This window comes from Acanthaster planci, linkage group LG09 (assembly GCF_054643075.1).
Source record: "Acanthaster planci isolate LZ-2023a linkage group LG09, COTS_SCS, whole genome shotgun sequence".
Classification (NCBI taxonomy): domain Eukaryota; kingdom Metazoa; phylum Echinodermata; class Asteroidea; order Valvatida; family Acanthasteridae; genus Acanthaster; species Acanthaster planci.
The window spans coordinates 3,069,689-3,086,064 of record NC_141785.1 but is presented as its reverse complement, the minus strand read 5'-3'; the positions used below and the strand labels follow the sequence as shown (position 1 = coordinate 3,086,064).

The 16,376-nt window shown below is 44.7% G+C and overlaps 1 protein-coding gene across 3 annotated transcripts in view; it reads left to right on the top strand.

Moving 5' to 3' along the window:
- Window positions 1-15,928, top strand: part of LOC110986753 (putative E3 ubiquitin-protein ligase HECTD4) — a 68,767-nt gene extending 52,839 nt beyond the window's left edge. For all 3 annotated transcript variants that reach the window (XM_087140986.1, XM_087140985.1, XM_087140984.1), the window contains exons 50-63: window positions 934-1,122; window positions 1,729-1,859; window positions 2,005-4,052; window positions 4,442-4,538; window positions 5,482-5,706; window positions 6,975-7,165; window positions 7,446-7,712; window positions 8,589-8,744; window positions 9,479-9,651; window positions 9,878-10,030; window positions 10,453-10,673; window positions 11,515-11,710; window positions 12,345-12,567; window positions 13,871-15,928. In XM_087140986.1, the coding sequence (XP_086997112.1) occupies window positions 934-1,122; window positions 1,729-1,859; window positions 2,005-4,052; window positions 4,442-4,538; window positions 5,482-5,706; window positions 6,975-7,165; window positions 7,446-7,712; window positions 8,589-8,744; window positions 9,479-9,651; window positions 9,878-10,030; window positions 10,453-10,673; window positions 11,515-11,710; window positions 12,345-12,567; window positions 13,871-14,007 (4,407 nt within the window). In that variant the 3' untranslated portion in view covers window positions 14,008-15,928. The remainder of the gene's footprint in view (window positions 1-933; window positions 1,123-1,728; window positions 1,860-2,004; window positions 4,053-4,441; window positions 4,539-5,481; window positions 5,707-6,974; window positions 7,166-7,445; window positions 7,713-8,588; window positions 8,745-9,478; window positions 9,652-9,877; window positions 10,031-10,452; window positions 10,674-11,514; window positions 11,711-12,344; window positions 12,568-13,870) is intronic.
- The last annotated feature ends 448 nt before the right edge of the window (window positions 15,929-16,376 follow it).

Sequence of the window (16,376 nt, the reverse complement as noted above, 5' to 3'; positions counted from 1 at the left end):
TCCATAGATGTAGCGTTATCAATAAAGGGTAAACTCATTTTTCCGTTTTCATGTAGAGGTAAATTTACACTGGAAGTGTTTGCAAGTGTAACAGTTTTGCACCTGGCACACGCTACAGCACACGCGTTTTCATTATAGACAAAAGTCGCGTGAATTTTAGCATTTTCACGAAGAGGCGAATTTGTTTGTTTACAAAATACACAATTTTAATTGACTTCTATAAATATTGGTCGGCAGTTTTGTGTCATTAAAGATCCCCTTTTCATGCAGTAACATTACTCAAGTCAAAAGGCGTGCTAAACACTGGGAAAATAAGTGTTTGAAAGAGAGACCAGCTTCAGATGGGACTTTCTCGAAAAGTGTTATTTTAGTGATATAAAAAAATTCGTCCCTTTGCGAAAAGACCAACGATTTGTAGAAGAGAATGGACTGCAATGATCAGATTCATGAAAATTACCTTTTAGCCTTGCTGTAAATGGTTATGTTGTGAGGAAAACGTGTAAGGAGAGAAGGATATTTGGATGTACACAATAGATAAATATCTTCATTGATAGACGGTACTTGTAGATAAATATGTCGCATCGGTATTTTGTTGATACACCACATAGGTTTAAGTGTTGTTGACTGAGTGATCTCCAGGTGAAGACCAGAACATGAAACTCAAAATGCTGAGTAATTCAACACTTGATTCTTTCTTTGGACCATTTAGCTTTACAGAGATACTTGCCCATGGTGTGTTCACAAATTTTGCTTTTCATATTGAATTCACCATGCATAGCCTCAAGTCTAACTTGTACCTTTATACTGTTCAGTGGATTCATCTATTATTTCAACAAGTTTGAAAGTCATCAGTTCTCTGTTTGTTGTTTTCACCATGTGAACGAAACTCGGAAAAATTAAGTTGAAATGTTTCCTTTTTTTTTGGTTGCCCAGGCATCCTCCCTCCTGACAGCCCAGTGGTTGCACCAGTGCCTGGCCAGCAACACCCGCTGCCTTGCAGACATCTTCTACCAAGACACCCAGGTACTCAGGCGAGAGCTCTTCATTGCCATGGCGACGGCAGCCCACATGGGCGAGGGCAGGCTACTGGAGTTGACCAACCAGCTGTGCGGAGTACTTCAGGTAAGGAGCATGTCTAAAGGCCGGTGTCAAACTCAAAGTCCTGTAAAACCATTTTTATTTACTAGGATCCAATTTCAGTGGCAAGGAAACGGTGAGCATAAAATGGGCTTGGAGCTGGACCAAGAGAGGGTGCTTTTTTTTAGCAACAGAGGCTCCTTTGGTCAGAACTGAACTTCGCTTGTTCAGGAACGACTATCGCATCACTACCAACAAATTGAACCCTCCCAACCTATGCAGCTCTTTTCAACCAAAGCGGAGGTGCTTCTGCTCGAGGCGGATTGTATTTTAGGGGCGTGCATTCTGAGTCAGCAAGGAATTTTAGCATGTCTAAACACACACATCCTGGCTACTGTCAGCAGGTTACTATGTAGTTCTAACCATTTTAGGTTGAAATACCCACCAGATGTCTCTGAAATGTTCAGTGTTGTTTTTGCCAGGAGTAACCAAAGGTTGAAAATTTCCTTCCCACTTAATTTGTTTAAAAAAGAGCTACACGGACCAATATAAGTCTCCGAACACCCCCAGTAGGCATCCAGTGTGGACCCGCTTTTTTTCTCAGGATTTTACGATCCGCTCATAAAAATCCAAATTTGATCTTTTTTTCAGGTTGCGCCCCACCATTTCCCCTGCGAGATTACCACAGTAACGGAGACCAAAGTCAACACGGACCTGCAGTTTCCCGGGGCAGCAGCCGTGATCGTCAGCTGCCAACAAGATCCGAAGACAGCCAGGAAGGAGTAAGAGACACTTGATTCTTCAGCAAAATTGCCATGATTGACAACGTTATAAATGTGGATATTTGCCTTTTGCTGACACAATTTGTATGAAAGAAACTTGTACACACTTGTGGAAAAATGCATAAGAATGTGTTGTTTTTTACAGGGCTTCACTTTACCAAGCTCCCTGGGCCAGAGTTTTCTGCTACGGAATCGGCCATCGAGTCAAGAAAACAGGGCAGACAGCCTTGTTGGAGGTAGTGAGTTATCCTGCTGACGCTGCCATCAACAGTTCAGCGGGTCTGTCTGCGCCTCCAAGCCACAACATTGACCCCTACCCAGCCGTGGTCCTGCCCTGCAACCGGCTCCACCTTAGGCACGGGGTGTCACCAGTCCCGGGCTACGTGTTGTCCCTCCACGGCCTGCCCTCGGAGTTTCCTTTGGCCATGGCCTTCATTGAGACCCTCGTGGGCTGCGAGCACCAGATCGGCAGCCAGAAGATAGAGGGCACGGATGAGATCGTCATTGACCGGCTTAAGGACATCCCGACCGAGCGGCAGGAGATTCTGAAGGACCGCCCTGTTCACATCCCACCCCGGGTAATCTCCAGGGCGGCTGAGCTCCTGACCCATTACCTGATGACTGCCAAGGTACCACCACTGATTAAAGAGTACTTGTTCCACATGCTGGCCCAGCTCCTGCGGACACTCTACAAGAGGGAATCTTTCGGAGAGAGTATTGCATCCGCTGCCACCACTCTCCCCTTTGTTGTGATCACCCAGCTCGTTCAGTTGAACATGGAGCTCAGGAAGCTCTTTGAGCACGAGTCAACGTCAGGTGTTCTGTCCTCAATCGCACCAGGCCAGCAGTCGACCTACTTCCAAGCCCTGATGGAGCTCTGTCTTGCTCTGGCTGAGGTCACATCCCCGCCTGGCCTAGGAGCGCAGCTTGCCCCATCGGCCCATGCTACCAGCTCTGTGCAACTCAGCCCACAGGCAGCTGCCAAACGGAAGAAAGTCAAGATCAGGAGGACAGGGACTACTGTGAAGCGCAGCCCCCGGCCGAGTGAGAGTGACAGTGGGGAGACGTCGGCTTCCACCAGCTCTAAGCCAGAAGAGATGCTGTGGTTCCACCGAGCACTGACCGTGTCACTGATCCTGCGCTACCTAATCGACGGCAACCTCCAAGGAGCGACAGTCACCCGCGATGCCATCCTGGATGCCCACCAGTCCAATTCCGTCCCGTCCACTCACTCTCGCCTGCTAGTCATCACTGGTATCCCAATGACGCTTGAAGAACAAACAGTTCGTAGGGCCATCGAACGGGCTTGCAGCTCCCACGGCGGACTCTACAAACAAGAGCTGTGGATCCCCATCCAGGATCAGAAGCAACCAGAAGACTCTCCTGATGCAGACACTTCTATCCAAACTCCAGTAAACTTGCAACGACCTGATCTGCCACCAGGAGCTGCTGTCGGCACCCCTGACCCATCCCCGGTTGCAGAGGCCAGTGTCAATACTGCTCTGGAAGACCAAGCTCCTGACACTCAGCAAGGTGCAGCTGTGACTCCCTTGGCTGACCAACACGCTGGCTTACTGACACCCCCTCCAGAGGGAGAAGCCACTCCAGTGGATGGACAAGACAGAGACACTCTCAACCATCCTGATGAGGCCAAACAACTTGTCAAAGGGTACGCTGTCTTAGAGGTGCGCTGCAAAGCCAAAATTGACAGCATCGAGAATGCCCTGCTGACCAGCAAGGAGGTGACCGAAGCAATGCAAGTTGAGACGGCGGCCATCCTAGACGTTTCCCCAGAGGACTTCCTCACCGTTTCGGCCGTCAACTCGGCTTTGCAGGCAGAACTGACAGACAGTGGCGAGTTCTCCGAGTATCTGAGGCACAAACTGCTGACCGATAAACCTCCCAGGGAGCTGAGGCCCCTGGCAGTGCAGGCCTTAGAACAAGTCTTCTACAGCTGCCTGGCGGCTGAGCAAGGCTTCAAACTCCTCTCGGAGCTGGAGGAGAAGGACATGGACACAGCCGAGGTGACGCTGTCCAAGGAGCAAATGCTCAGTCTGGCTCCTGGCAACCTGCTGGTACCTTTCTTTGGGGAGGTGAAGGGATCCAAACACACCGCCCAAGAGGAAGTGACCCTTGTTCTGGAGAAGTACGGAGTGAACCGACTGGGTTCGAGCAGACCGAAAAAATCTAGCGGTAAGACATTTTCTAACATCAATCAACATCCAGACAATGCCATATGGTATTGTTTGCCCCAGTAATTGTTTTACCATTGATGTACATTTAACTTTCTCATTGTTCGCTCATAGTGTTTATGACAGTCAATTACATCACGCAGATAAGTAGGTCTTTTACGCTGTGAAGTTCTGCGGTCATTTGTTCATAATCTTAATTATATGTGTTTTTAAGTAAGACGCTTGAATGCATTGCTGTGTTGAATGATTCTCAGCAAACGTGGGCAGTGATAAACTGTATGCTACAAAAAAGGAATAAATTACTAGAACAAGTAAATATTTGTTGTCTTGCCAGCGAGAGTAAATATTTTAAAGTCTTCAAATATTTAAGTACCTCTCTTGTAATTCTAGCCAAACCATCCAAGGATCAGAGCAGAACGGTCAATCGTCGAGGGAGTAAGACCAGCAAGGAGAAGTTAGCTGCAGCCGATGTGTCTTTCAAATCAAAGTGAGAAAAAAACATCAACCGTTTTCCTGTTTTCTCCCTCTACGTATGAGCTGGTTCACATGTTTGAAATTTTGACGGCAGATCAAATAGTCGTGCTGCAAATTTCCCAAAGTTGAACATATTTGAACACAACTGCAGTTCACTGCAATTGTTAGGTGATGTCAAAGTGGCTTCCCCTTTTGCATTGGCCCGAAGTACGAGTTGGCCTTTAATACTGCACCAGTCCCAAATTGTTTTAATTTGTGCGTCCCCAATGTTGTGAAGAGTAATGGTGTTATTCATGGAAAGAAGCACACCCTACAGACGTCTTAGAAGATTGATGTGCATCTAGAGCTGCAGAGGCCTGGCATAGGCTGCATCCGAATCACTTGTCTAGAGCTAGGTCTAGGTCTTCGCTCAATTGGAAATGCGTGGAGACGCGCAGACAATAGACCTAGCCGTAGCTCTGGAAGCCCGTTTCGGACACGGCCTGATCTTGTGATACATTGCCCAATCCTGCAAGTATGGTCAACTCTGACAAATGTGTCAACAAGATGATCGCCTCTCGTGGAAATAATGTAACTTTGCGGAAGAACCTGAGCTCGAGGGGCAAAATTTATCGAGCTGCTTAAGCACAAAATTTGCTTAAGCGCAAAAACAATCGCTTAAAAAACAATGGTTACCAATATACATCACATGGAGTTTTGGCTGGTGACCTGATTTCTCAAGGAAGGTTTTTCAGGCCTAAGTGAATTTTTTGCTTAAGTAGCTCTAGGAAAGTGGCCCTGAGGGCCCAATTGAAGAGTATTAGTGCTTTGAAACGTGCGCTTTTTCTACTTGGATTTTAATATAATGATGTTGACTGGCACATCAAACATTACTCAATGTCTAGTTTCAATTTCTGATGACTGAAATGTTTATTATTGATTCGACTGTGAAGACATATGATCTCTCTCCTTGTCAGGTCTGCCAGCCCTTCCGACAAGAAGTCCAAGCGGCCGGAGAAGGTGGCCCGTGACGCCCCCGAGAAACGCCAGCTAGAGGAGGGCCGCGCCAAGCAGGAGGCGGTCCCAGAGAGGGCGCTGTGCCTGGCTGGGTTCCTTCAGTTCGTGACGGAGCAGGCACAGGACGACGCTGTGCCCGTCTGGAAGGCCCTGATGGCCTGCAGCTTTGACTTCCACTTTGACAGGTGAGTGAGGCTGTGTTTAAATCAGGTTGCTAGTTGAAATTACTCACGAGTCTATGATAGCGTCTGCAGCTACTGCCCATAGAGTCGTGCGGGATTTCAAGGTGAAGCCAAGAAATCCAGACATGCCTTTAGTGTCACATCTCTCCAAGTGTAACAAAGCCAGTAATCGATTTTGTAAAGTACGTCAAGGTTGTTGTGTTTTGTAAATTACAGTAGATAAGACAATAGTAAGTTACAGTGGCTACAGGTCAAGGTAGCCGCAATGAATTTCTCTTAGACACAATTTTCCTGCAACTTTGTAGTCTTTAGTGTATGAACACTGTTTTACACTCCCATTTGGTTAAATGCATGGAAAAGCGCACTTCTTTAAACACTTCAAATTACCCATACGTTCCTGGACAACTGAGGGCGCTGTTACTGCGATGTCATCCAGGGAAAACAGTTTCGTGCATAGGTTTTTCTCTTAAAATTGTGAACCCAGGATTTACTTATTGATATTATTCCTGAGAAAAGCATGGTGCTCACTTATGGCTTTGCGCATAAACAACAATGAATCAGCAAAGAAGAGAAAATGTAATCCAGCAAAATCTACAAAAATGCAGGACTGGTTTCTGTAAAAAAACCAGGGTAACATTTCGGCTTTCTTCCGTGGATGACATCTCAAGTTTTGTCATTAATATGCAAATACTCATTAGCATGAACACAAAATACCTTTTGAAATAGTGAAACAAAAGTTGAAAGTAAGGTTAACTGAGACACAAAGGTGCATTTGGAAGGTTTGTATTAAACCCCCCCCCCAAACGATTGCAACTACCCTTTTAAAAACAATGGCTGTGAGCTACGGTGAGTTAAATAAGAAAGTCATCTTCCCAGAGTCAGTTTTGTTACTTGAGAGACCAAGAAGAACAATATGAAAGGATGTGTGGAACTCATAAACTTTTAAAACATACATTGAAGGAATTGTCATCACTCTGCAAATGTAATTGTGTTTACTTGTTTTATCTCTGTCTAAAGCTTTAATGTTTTCCAGTCAAATCTGCCTTTTTTGTTTATAAATGCAGTTTGGACAAAGTACTCAATAACTGTTCACTGAATAAACGTATTAGAACATGAAACAGTTGCCATGTCATGTCGCACTGTACTGCTATTAAATTGTAATTAGTTTGATTGTTCATTGATATTATCCCCAAATCCTCTGAATAACAAAATCTTGTTCAGCATGGCTGCCTCAGTAACTCTGAGATGTTTTCCTGTATCTTTGCACACAGATTCGCCAGCCTGAACCACTCGGACACCCCTTCTTACTTCAAGCACTGGACCCACGACATGGACGCAGCCCTGGTGCGTTACGTGGACCGTCTCTGCCGGAAGTTCTCCATCACCCCGGGCCGTCTGCACCCGCACGAGGTCTACTTCACAGAGGACGACCTGGTCAACCCAGCTTTTGCTCCTTTGCAAGGTGACGAGAACTTAGACACCTGATAGAGAGTCATTGAAATTAGTTCAGAAGGAACTAACGTTTCGTGACAGCTGTCAAAAGTGACCAAAGGCACGAGGCAGGACGTTGCCACACCATGGGCTGATCAATTTGTGAAAGAGGACAAATCTGAAAAAAAAAAGAAGCCACTTCCGATCTCTCTTTTTTTTGGTGAATCTTCAGTGGCTGTACTTGCAGATTGTACCAGTCAGTCGTAAAGTAGTGCAAATTGATTTGATTCCTTCTTCGTTTCTGCCTCCAGGAGTCCCACTGGAAGTCCTTCGCCTCCGCTTTGCCCTCCTCCAGTCGCTAAGCAACAACCTGGAGGCCTACTTCCTGCCCCTAGTTGACCTTCGCCCCTCCCAGACCCTGTCGCTGAGCACGGCCGCGCTGCTGTCCCGGGCCAGGCGGCTGTTGTTCTATGACACCAAGGTCAAGTTTTTCAATGCCATCCTGGACGCCACGGCCCAGCGGAACCTTGACCAGGCGGCCCCAGAGATAACTCTTGACCCACTGGAGATTGTAGGAGGTCAGTGTTTTTGAACTCAGTCCATCACTACATTTCCCATTTTTTTGAAATGCGGAACTCTTGTCTTGTTGACGAATACTGTAGTGCCATTGATAAATACTTAAGCAATGTATTTATGTTGTCACACGGGCGTGTTCTCCCCATGCAAATGAAATTGATACTGGTTTGTGCGCATTCAATTGAAAACTTTTCACCCACACTCTTGAGTTGTGTAAATTTACCCAAGTCTAGTATGCACACATTGCGTAGGATCCGTAGAATCACAACAGAACTTTAGGATCCATGTAACAATTCGTCGTGTGCCCGGCATAAGGCCGTAAGCACTTAGGCCCTTTTGCCAAGAAGGATGATCACTGCAAAAAAACTTTTCCCGGTAAAAGGACGAAAGTATGCAACTCTTGTATTTTAATGAAATATGAAGATTTCGTGGCAAAAAGTAAACAAAAAAAAGGCCAAGTCCTTAAATAAGTTTTTCAAGGTTGCTTTTTGTACAGCCCAGGTTGATTTTGTTGTAAATTATATCCGTTTTTACTAAATAAAGAGAGTGTATTTCTTACGCCCTTTTGCCGGGAACATTTGTTCTGCTGTGATCATGCTTCCCAGCGAAAGGGCGTAAGTGCGCTTATGCCCTTCTGCCGGGCACCTGACAAATTTGAATGTGGTAATCAGTGTGTGTTGTATACAGCATAGTAGGAGTTTTTATTGTGACATTCTAGTTTTGAAGTTGCTGAACCACGATGTTATTGCAGGCTGTGGTGTTTAGGTCAAAGAAAAGCACAAAATGCGTCTGACACTGGTCGTATTTGTCATCTTGACACAATGACTCACTCTGCAGTGTTGTAACTTCGTCACCCTCTATTTCTTGTGTCTCACCAGCGGATGCGCAGGATTGCCTAGCCACCCAATTCTGTCAGGCAGCCAGGCAGCTATCCATCGTTCCCTCCTCCAAACTCTGCGTCAAGATTGCCAGTGGGGGTGACCCCACATATGCCTTTAACGTCAGACTGACCGGAGAAGAGGTCCACGGAACAAGTAAGTTATTTTTGATCAGAGCCGTGATTGATTGGTCTTCACAAGTCAGCTCCTGTCAGTCACTACTCAATTTGGGGTCATTCAGTCCGCGGTCTTTAGTTATTCTACAGTCACTTTGATCAAGGTATTTGATAAATTTCTTGCTATTTGTAGCAGGCATATGATCGACTGGACGACAGTTCTAGTTTTTGTCTTGTTTCTGTTCTTGGAGTTGATTTTGCCTTGGTTTGGTTAGATTGGGAAGGTAAAATGATGGATGGACTTTCTGTTTTTGAATCCTTTATTTTTAAATGCCCTTTGACTTTTCTTTTTTGTTGTTAAGATACATATCCTGTGAAAAACAATGAAAGTTAATCTTGAAAAAAAATTTGGAGGAAAAAATGTTACACTTGGCGCACATTCTTGTTCCGTAGTTGTGTGGACTACACCCATGTTGAGACATGTTGCGGGGACCAAAAATGTTACTGGGACAGCTTTTTATCCCCACAACTCGGTTTTGACTTTCCTAACAAAGTAAATGACGCCTTTTTGTGGTCAAGGCCCACCCACACAGGCCATATGCATCTGTACTTTTTACATTAAAAAAGAAACACTCTTTGCAAGCTCATGCGGTCTTATTTGTTGAAGAAATATGACAAACACTAAAAGCTTTTCGGATGAGAGGAAATTTTAATAAATACTCAAAAAGAATTATGATAACCGTCAAATGTCTTTAAAATCCCTCCACCCTGTAGGTGGTTCGTTTAGGCATTTTCTCGGTCAGGTGACCCGTGAGCTTCAGAATTCTACCCTTGGTCTGCTCGTCCTGTGCCCCAGTGCAGGCACTGGTCGAAACAAAGGCAGATACTTACTGAGGCCGGGCGCCATCACTTTCCCGGAAGAGAAATTGCTGGAGTTTTTTGGACAGGTAAAGAAAATATGTCCACCCTTTAAAGATTTCTTTTTCCCTCTGTGGTGAAAATCTTTCTCAGAAATCTGATATTTTATGAAGATTTCCAAAATAAAATAACCAAAAATAAAAACTGCAAAAATCACGAATTAAATAAACAAAACAATTTCTTGTCTTTGAGAGTCACAGTTTGAGAATTTGAGCTGCTGAGCTCATGGGTGCAACCTTTCTCCTTTCCACTCAGCTTCTTGGCATCGCTCTGAGAGCTGATATCCCCTTGGCTCTGGACCTACTCCCGTCATTCTGGAAGTGCCTGGTAGGAGCTTCCCTAGACCCAGAGAGGGACCTGGAAGAGGCCGATTGCATCACCTACGGCTACATCAAGAAATTGACAGAGGTAGGCTAAACCTAAAGGTCTGATCTGGGGTGCATCGCATACAAATTAGTCTGTAAAGCAACCGATAAGCTTCTCAGGATTGAGTCTGGTAATGGAGTCAGAGAATGAGTCGGATGTTGCAACCAAATGCATGATTTAGTGCAAATCATTGCTTATACTTTAGTGACGTTGTTCTTAAGTACAGCTTGTCAGGGCTATACTCTAAAAAGTTTCGGTCATACATTTCATTTCATTCTTGATCATTTTATTCACTGGTCAAGTACCTTGTGTATTTTCTCGGCTACAATTATTGATTCTCTTCTCAGTTTTTGTTGGACGATATCTGACATTTTCTGTTCTGTTCCTTCTTCTTGTCATGGTCAAGTGGCAGAGTTTCCCGAGATAATTTATTCATTCGACATTTTGCCTATGATAACCTGCAGGTTCAGAGTGAAGCGGAATTTGACGCTCTCTGTGCGGAGGTCTCCTCCCATCACGCCTCTGACCTGGAGTCCCCCGATCCGGACCCCGTCCCCGAGCGCTCCGCCAGCCCTTCCTCCACCCTCCAGATGGGCCAGCCCGCCCACAACCTGACGTTTGTCTACCACAGCTTGGCCGGGGACGAGGTGGAGCTGTGTGCGGATGGCAGGACGCGTCGGGTCAGGTGGGTTACCGTGGCAACAAATCCGAACCTCAGGTTGACGTAGCTGTGTCATCAAGTGATAATTTCATTTGGAGAAACCAAGGTGCTTTCCAGTGGCTCGGGAAACAATCAGTGTGCTTGAAGTTTGAACGTTTTTGTTTTGTTCTACCGAGAGAAAAGTGCAGTGAGAGAGTGGGGTCTGATTGATCAAGCAGTGAGACCTAGAATTTTCCGAGTCAATCGAAACTTACGTTTATCTGTGATATGGCACAGTTGTCTGTTTTTTTTACGTGAATGGTTTTGCTTAGTTGTAACCACTGGCTTGCAGGGTTAAAAACAGGAACAGCATGTCTGTTGCAGTGTTAAGTGGCAAGTCGTAAAATTGATGTTTTGAGCCAGAATTGGGGATCTTTTCAAAGGAAAAATTTTATATAGACCCTCAGAACTTAAATCAACTTTGACAGTACAGAATGTCACTTAGCGCTTGAGTAAAGATACAAGGAATGAAAGGAGAATACAGAACTCTGCCTACACAACAGTTTGGTGTGAAATGGATGTGACAAGTTAACACTGAGATGCACTCATGCCAAAAGCATCTGTACATCTGACTGAGAACTCACAAGAAAGTATTCATCTTTCACTGACAGTAGTGTTCTACATTTACCTGGTTCCTGGTTTTGACACGTTGTTTACCTGGTCATAATCAGTAAGTCATAAATATTCATTTATACATATAAATATTCATTTGTGTTTCCTTTTTGAGGTGAAACGGGCTCTGCAGGAGCTGACAATAAACTTTGCTTTCTGGTTTAATGCGAGAGTAGCCTTGGTAGGTTTTCCGGATTGTTGTCTGTTATTTCAGTTGGAAGAACAGACAGCAGTATATCTCGGCCATCCGTGATTTACGATTGAGAGAGCTGGCCAGCCCAGAGCGCATGCTGGCGGTGCGCTGCGGGCTGGCGTCGGTCGTACCGATCCAACTTCTATGCATGATGACGCCGTTTGATATGGAGCTCAGGACGTGTGGCCTGCCCACCGTGGATTTGGACTTCCTGAAGGTAAAAACACCCCCCCCCAAAAAAAACTTTCATTCTTTGAACCTTACTGGCTGTGCATTTTTGGGGGGCTAGAAGCATTCATAAATCCTCCTAAAGTTCACACTGTGCAGGAAACCAATAATTTTTTTGTGTTTGTGTTGACGAAATGACAATGTGGAGACTCGCAGTGACGATGACCAGGTTTTGGAGTCCTCAATCCATTACAATACAGTTAAACAAAGTGGTGGATTTTGACAGAAAAAAAGTGTACTGAAGGGAAGTAACCATTGACATCATGAGAGAATTTGACTTGGTGAGGAAAAAAGGCAAGCGTTAAATCTTAACCGTCTCCTTACTAGCGATTTTAATGGCAGAAATGTTCTTGTTTGGGTTGATCCTGTCATGACTGACAGAGTGTGACCTGTGCCAAGAGCATATGCCTCAGAGAAACAATGTGATGTTGAGTTCTTTGACTCAAATAGTCTTGTTCCTGGCCTTCCTCTCATTGTGCATCCTTCAACCCCACCCTACAAGGCAAAGCCTGGCCGAGACAAGTCGAAACTAAAGCAACCGCAACATTGGACTCACAAAGGCTGTAGGCCACTCATAAATTGCTCGTTAAATGTGTCTCATTTTGGCCACCTTTGCTCTTCAGGCCCACACCATGTACCAGGTGGGCCTGGTGGAGACGGACACCCACATCCAGTACTTCTGGTCAGCCCTGGAGTCCTTCTCCCAGGAGGAGATCGGCCGCTTCATCAAGTTTGCCTGCAACCAGGACCGTATTCCCTGCACCTGCCCCTGCCAAGATGGAGAGGCTGACACCAGCCATGTGCCTCCCTACCCGATGAAGATTGCCCCGCCTGACGGAACAGGCGGTAAGGGGAGAAAGTTTTTGGCAATGTTGCCAATTTTTTGAACTCTCAGTTAACGTCCTAAAATTGGCTCTTGCAGGAAATGCTGGGCTGCACTGTGAGCTCACTTACCAGAGTTCAAGTGTGTGGATACATGCAGGGGTAGATCCAAGATTTTTTGTGGGCGGGGGTCAGGAAATCTATGGTCGAGTTCGGGCGGCCTGCTCTTGACACAGGTTTCTTGTTCTCACGCTCAAACGGCTGGAACACGACTCAAGAACACTGTTCTCGGAACAGGATCACACACCACCTCCTCGTCAGGGTTTTACAGGAACACACGGAAAAACTCGTGAGATTTTGACTTTTGAGCAGCTGCAAAAAGTAGAGAGATGGCTCTCAAAGCCATAGACAACGAGAAGTTTTGCAAAATTAACATTAATTATTTTCCGTAACACAGAAATGAATGTTCCTGTTTATATAGAAAAGAATTCAGCCCATCCAAACATTAACTCTCGAATAACGTACCCTACATGGACGCCGCCACGTTGCATGTTGCTTGCCACTAACTACCAGCGATAACCAGTTGTTTGTTCCCGGCGTTCGAGTGGCCGACCCACGAACAACAAATCGAGCTGTTCGTGAACATACGGGAACAAGCCGCCCGAACTCGGCCCAAGTTTATACAAGGGCTAGGGGAGTAACCACAAGCAGTTGTCACCGACGGTGAAGCCATTTAATCTCTGTTTTGTCCTTAACCACACACGCAAAATAGGATCCCTACGTGGTTTATGCTTATGTCTTCCAACCTCTAGACCTAGGCTCCTAAAAAAACTCATGGCAATGAGCAAGGAGGGGGCCGACACCCTACCCCTCCCTAGATCTGCACTTGATGACGTGCAGTGGATCGGTACATGGAATGAACTTTGCATGGTAGGTTTTCTTCTGAATGTGCACAAATCCCTCACTGTCTTTCTGTGGGTGCCAACTGCAAGGCCTGAACGGTTATCATTCCCTGTCATAGCAGAAGGGGGTTTTGTCTATAAAATTGCAATGGTACTGCGATAGTCATTAACAGGCCATAGAAGGTGGCAGCCCATGGAGTGAAATTTTCCGACCATTGCAAATTTAGCAATAGATTTTTCAACTGAATTGTGCACAGCACAGGGCTTTGCACAAGTACCAACACACCACCGAAATAGCACTGAGGATTTTGTCCATAACAGCAACTTTTTTTCCTATTTCTTACTTGGAGAGCACGAAGGCACGGAGGCTATGAAATAATTCTTTCTCTGTAGTGAATGTTACAAAATGCCTTGCTTGCATTTAGGCTCCCCAGACACGCGCTTCATCCGTGTGGAGACCTGCATGTTCATGGTGAAGCTGCCGCAGTACACCAGCCAGGAGATCATGACCAGGCGACTGCTGTACGCCATCAACTGCAGGGAGGACCCGCTGAGCGGCTGAAGCAGGAAAGGTCCAAGAGGCGCAGCGGTATCACGAGATGGGAATCCCACCCAGTCTGACTCAAAGATGGAGGTTTCTGTCCTCGAGCCTTCCTTGGTCTCTCCAGAAAATTGACGCTTTCCCCCTCCACCTTGAAAATGTAATATCTCGTTAGTGTCTTCTCGATCAAGGTTTTTGTCGGTCTTCAGAACCACAATGACATATCTATTCTTTAACAACCCTCACCTTTGCATAAATAAATGTGGTCATAAAATCGTTAGAAATACAGCAAGGTGCATGCACGTTGCTGTTCATCTCATGTGTAAAGTTCTCTCAATTCCTTTTAATTACTGACAGAGGCCGAGCTTTCAACTTGAAGCTTTTAAGCAAATACGATTCTCTTTGTGCATAAGATATTACGATGAATGATAAAGGTGAAACATCGTTTCACACACTGTATAAAGAAAACTTGTCGAAAAATGGCACCTGCAAACCGTTCATAATAACATGCATGTGGACAGACAAGGTTTTACATGTAGTGAGATCTGATATCAGACAACCACCTAAATGTGGCATGAAGTTAATCTATTGGTTTGGGATCGGGGATTGTTAGAAGTGTGAGCAGTTTTAGTAGTTTTTGCTATTTAGATATGAATTTTTTGCAGTTCGTTTTTCCACCCACCTGCTCTTAACTTCTCAGTATTGCCATGCTTAGATTTATAATTTTTTGTTTTTTTTCCTAGATTAAAAAAAAGCATTTTACTGTATCTGAAATGAGCTGTATAGTTTGGATGCGTGGGTTACAATTCTTATTCCAAAATACTGTTTACATGTCAGAGGGAAACAAAAAAGTGATTTTTTTTTTTTTTCCCGTGATGTTTACGGACCTTTTGGATAGCGGCCATCTTATGGAGCGGTTTGTTTTGTTTTGGATGGAGAGGTTCGAGGAACCCTTTTGTGCATTGTTAACTGAATTAAAATTGAAAACGTCCTCCAAGGTGGCTGCCATTCATAAGGTCTGCTTACTATTGAGGCAGAACAAAACAGTAGTGCTTTCTTCTTAGTTTTAAAGTAGAGTTTACTTCTTTCAAAATAAAGTTACTGTTGCAATCAAAGGATCCTTCGTGATTAGTTTTCAAAGTATTTATTGTTGAAATAACCTTTCCTGATTAGCTTATGATGAAGAATTTAAAAGCCATATTGTTTAATCTGTGTTACGGTGATGAGATAAAAATTATAATTTCCTATCAGCGCACTGGAGGATTTATAGTGAACTGTAAGATACTGGATTATTGCACACTGGATGAGTTCTGTTTTATAGTTTTTAACTGCAGTGCATGGTGTTCAGTGAGAGAGGTGTTTCTCCGTTTGTGCTTGTGAACAGAACTCACTTGTTCAGCCCTCACACTCATAAAGTCTTGTCGATTAACTAGAGCTGTATATGATTCCTGATATTTATTACCGACACAATGATTGCTGTACAGTTGATTGAATTGTAGACCACCGCTGATATTGAGCGCCTTTTCTGGGATTGCATGCAAACTGTGTAACAGTTGGCTGTGTATAGTGTTGAAGCTATTTTGTGAGCAACGTGTAGTAATTTTTGTATTGTCTGGTTTTTTTTTTTCTTTCTTTTGCACAGCACTGTTTACTGTTTGACCTTAACAGCTCCCCGGAAGGGGACTTTTCACGTTGTAATGAACACACTCTTCTTCATGCAAGATATTTGGAAGTGTCGTGAACACTTGTTTTTGAAACCAACACAGCATGCCAGTATTGGAATTAAACTTATTGAACAGGAGATTATAACAAAGATATTTAATGCCACCCTGCAGTGATATGAGGGCAGCGTACTTTGATGCTATGTAATCGGGAAAAAAATGTGGGGCAGCATGAGACCAAATTGGGGGATATTTAGAGAAATAAAAACACCTGCATTTGAGACCTCTGTCCGAGCGACGTGTGTGTTCATTTGTAATTTCAATTGTGTGTTCACAATCATAATGCCGACAGAGAACAAAAGAATTACATGAGGACAATGGGTGCTCAGGTTCAACATGTCTTCAGTATCTGCCTTGAGCAGAAGCACCTCCTCGTCGGTTAGGAAAATGACGTTAGCGGTGAGTATTCATTTTGTCGGTAGTGATGCGACGGTAACTCGTGCATTTCTTGGTCGTTTGTGAGCCAGCGAAGTACATTATCTACCAAGGGCCAGGCACTCCGTTCATGACGGCATCGAAAACCCATTTAACCGACGGACAGACACACTGCAAACAACACGTGGGTGCGGTTGCACACATGCACATGTGTACAATACTCGGTGGTCGCTTTAATCCGTTTGTTTTCGCGACTTCTTGTATCATCAAGACAACACATAAGAAATTAGTCTC